Genomic DNA, 3018 nt, shown 5'->3' on the forward strand with positions numbered 1-3018 from the left:
CTAATCATTGCAGACCCTTTTAGCAAGTGTTCTACGTCAGTCTAAGATATGCAGCATTAGGTGACATCAGTCTAGGAGTCAGCAGTAGGTGCCTGTTGAAAACCCTAAGGTTCAGGTTTACATTCCCCAAAAGTATGAAATAAGTCAGCCCACACCAGAGCAGCAGGACTGCTGCTACATCACACATGTCAAATGTAGTTTCAACTCTTATGTGGTGATACTGGAGCCCAGATTCCACGACTGGACACGCTGCACACTGGATCTGACATTGCTGCTTGTCCATGCCAGTGAGCTGACTCCTAGCACTGATGGGAATGCAATTCCCTCAGGCCTGTCGCAGTGCAGAGCAGCTTGTGCTTAGGGTGTTTCTCAGAATCTCTTTCACCTCCTTGTTCCTCAGGCAATAGATCAGAGGATTCAGTGCTGGAGTGAATACAGCATAAAAGACAGACACTATTTTGTTGAGGTTGAATGGATGGATCCTCCTGGGCCTGGCATACATGAAGAGAGTGGCTGAGAAGAAAATAATGACCACAGTGAAATGGGAGGTACAAGTGGAAAAGGCCTTTCTCCTTCCCTGGACAGAAGGCATACCCAAGATACTTGACAGGATAGAGCAGTAGGAGAAAATAATGATCAGAAGAGGAACCAAGAGGATGATCAAGGCTAATGCAAAGTCCACTGTCTCTGCAAGGGACATGTCAGTGCAGGAAAGGTTCAGGACTGGTGAGATGTCACAAAAGAAGTGATTTATGACTTGTGGACCACAAAATGTGAGGCGTGAAATAAAAGATACCTTGACCAAGGAAATGGAAAAGCCTCCTGCCCATGAGAGGAGTGAGAGCTGGAAGCACAGCCTGTGGGTCATGATGGCTGCATAGCGCAGGGGCTGGCAAATGGCCAGGTACCTGTCATAGGCCATTACAGCCAGGAGCACACATTCAGTGCACATCAGGGAGATAAAGAAGTACAATTGGGTCATGCAGCTGGAAAATGAGATGGTCATGGACTGTGACAAGAACCCAAGCAAAAGCTTAGGCAGTGTTACAGAGACATACCAAATCTCCAGGAAGGACAAGTTCCCCAGGAAGTAATACATGGGCTTGTGGAGGTGATGGGTTTTGGTCACCACAAAAATGATGACTGCATTTTCAGTGACTGTTACCATGTAGGTAATGAGAAAGACCAAGTAAAGTATGGTCTGCACCTGCAGCCCATAGGAAAATCCCAGAAGAGTGAACTCCTTGATAGCAGTTTGGTTCTTCATTCCATACTGAGTGCTCACAGCTATCTCTGCAGGTAACAAAGCAGAATATAAAGCACATTGTCAGAGTCCCACAAAAGCAAGTGTATGTGAAGAATTAGGACACTTAGTAAACTATTTCCTGTGGAAATTCTTGATAAAGTAGAATCAATATCTCTCACAAGGAAGAGTGCGAGGGACACGTGTCTTTATTTCCAATTTCTTGATAGTTTGCTTTCAATAACAGCACTGAAAAAAACAAACCAAAACAAACTGATCAACGACAACAACAACAACACAACAATAAACAACCCCAAACAACAACAACAAAGCAACAGCTGGCAAAAAACCCCATCTCTAGCAGCCCTCTGTAATGCACTCTGCAGGATTGTGGTGGGTTGATGGAAGAACTCAGAGACTTTTCTTGCTGACATTCACATTGTTGAAAACAAACCCACAACAGCTGAGGCAGAATATAAAGACAACTCGCATTACAGGGGCAATGCTGACTGAACATAAGCCTGTTGAAAATGTTGTACTTTCCTCAATTCATGTGAAGGAATTATCCATCTCTGTATTTTTCTGTGACAAGAGTATACCCTGGGAGGCCACTTCAGAGATTGTCACTCTCTTAGCTCCAGATTTCAGGAGTTTATTTCAGTAAGTGATATTTAGTGAACAGGAAAAGTGGCTCCTCCAGGGGGTGATTCCACTTGTATCAAACAGTTTGCACTTGGCTCTGATCTGGACATCTATCCAGCAGATTAACCTTGGGAATTTAAAGTAGACATTGCAGGGTTCTATTGGCTGTTCTGCCCCAGACTATTTTTATAATCAATGCATATCTGCTTAAGCAGTGAGCACAGTGCTACAGCTGAGTACAACATTGTCTGCAGCTAAATCTCTCAAAACATACCACATATTTGCCCTCCAGAAAAGCCTGACTCTCTTCATGGACATTTTAGTGATCCTTGACTGACCTTGAAGTAGTTTCCTGTATTGCAAATGATTAATTGAGGAAATAAGGTTTATTCTTACTGATTTTAGGGAAAATGAGAGCAAATACTGAAGACAAACATAACTCCTTGTAGTCTACTTACTTTTGGGCATTGCATCTCATTAACCTATGCATGACTGTGCTGTTTGTATGGAAGTTTCACTGATCTATTCAGAACAGTAACAATACTCTTTAGCTGTTTTCTTTCATCACCTACCTTTGACTACTTACGGGATGACATATTGGACTGGAGAGAAGGCAAAATGGGTTGACAGTTTCATTCTCCCAATATGAAAACAGAAGGCTTTCAGGAAATGGCAGGCAGGATACTTTTAAAACATCTTTTGTCCGTCCAAAAAGGAAAACAAAATTTCTCTCCATCGACCAAGTCCTGGGCAAGTTTCATGCTGTAAAAGAGGTCCTGAGCAACAAAAATGTTCTCCATAAAGAGTCCAAAGGTCACTGAAGATCAAGTATGGCACAAGTCATCATGGGACCTGTGCCCTCCCATTTGACCCCTACAGTGCTCTTTCTGCCAGTACTGCACCTATCTTCCTAATGAACTTATGAAAAGAACTCTGTGCATCTCTAGTGAGAAAAGTCTGTAGTCAAAAGGGGTAGACATTGCTGCAGTCCCCATCAGTGAGTATTGCTGCATTGACACTGGGTGAGTTTTATACCCAAGGCACACTGACAGAGTATCAAAATCAAAGCAAGAAAAACTTAAAGGAAAGACTTAGTGTGCTTTTCTCCTCACTACAAACCAGGCAGCTCACAT

General features: G+C 43.0%; 1 protein-coding gene across 1 annotated transcript; it reads right to left on the reverse strand.

The window, feature by feature from the left end:
- Positions 1 to 325: 325 nt before the first annotated feature.
- LOC104309325 (olfactory receptor 6B1) lies at positions 326 to 1267 on the reverse strand. The gene has a single exon (XM_009910640.2). It carries the CDS (start codon positions 1265 to 1267, stop codon positions 326 to 328), a length of 942 nt encoding a protein of 313 aa, XP_009908942.2.
- Between the last annotated feature and the right edge of the window lie 1751 nt (positions 1268 to 3018).

This window comes from Dryobates pubescens, chromosome 36 (genome assembly GCF_014839835.1).
Source record: "Dryobates pubescens isolate bDryPub1 chromosome 36, bDryPub1.pri, whole genome shotgun sequence".
NCBI classification, from domain to species: Eukaryota; Metazoa; Chordata; class Aves; order Piciformes; family Picidae; genus Dryobates; species Dryobates pubescens.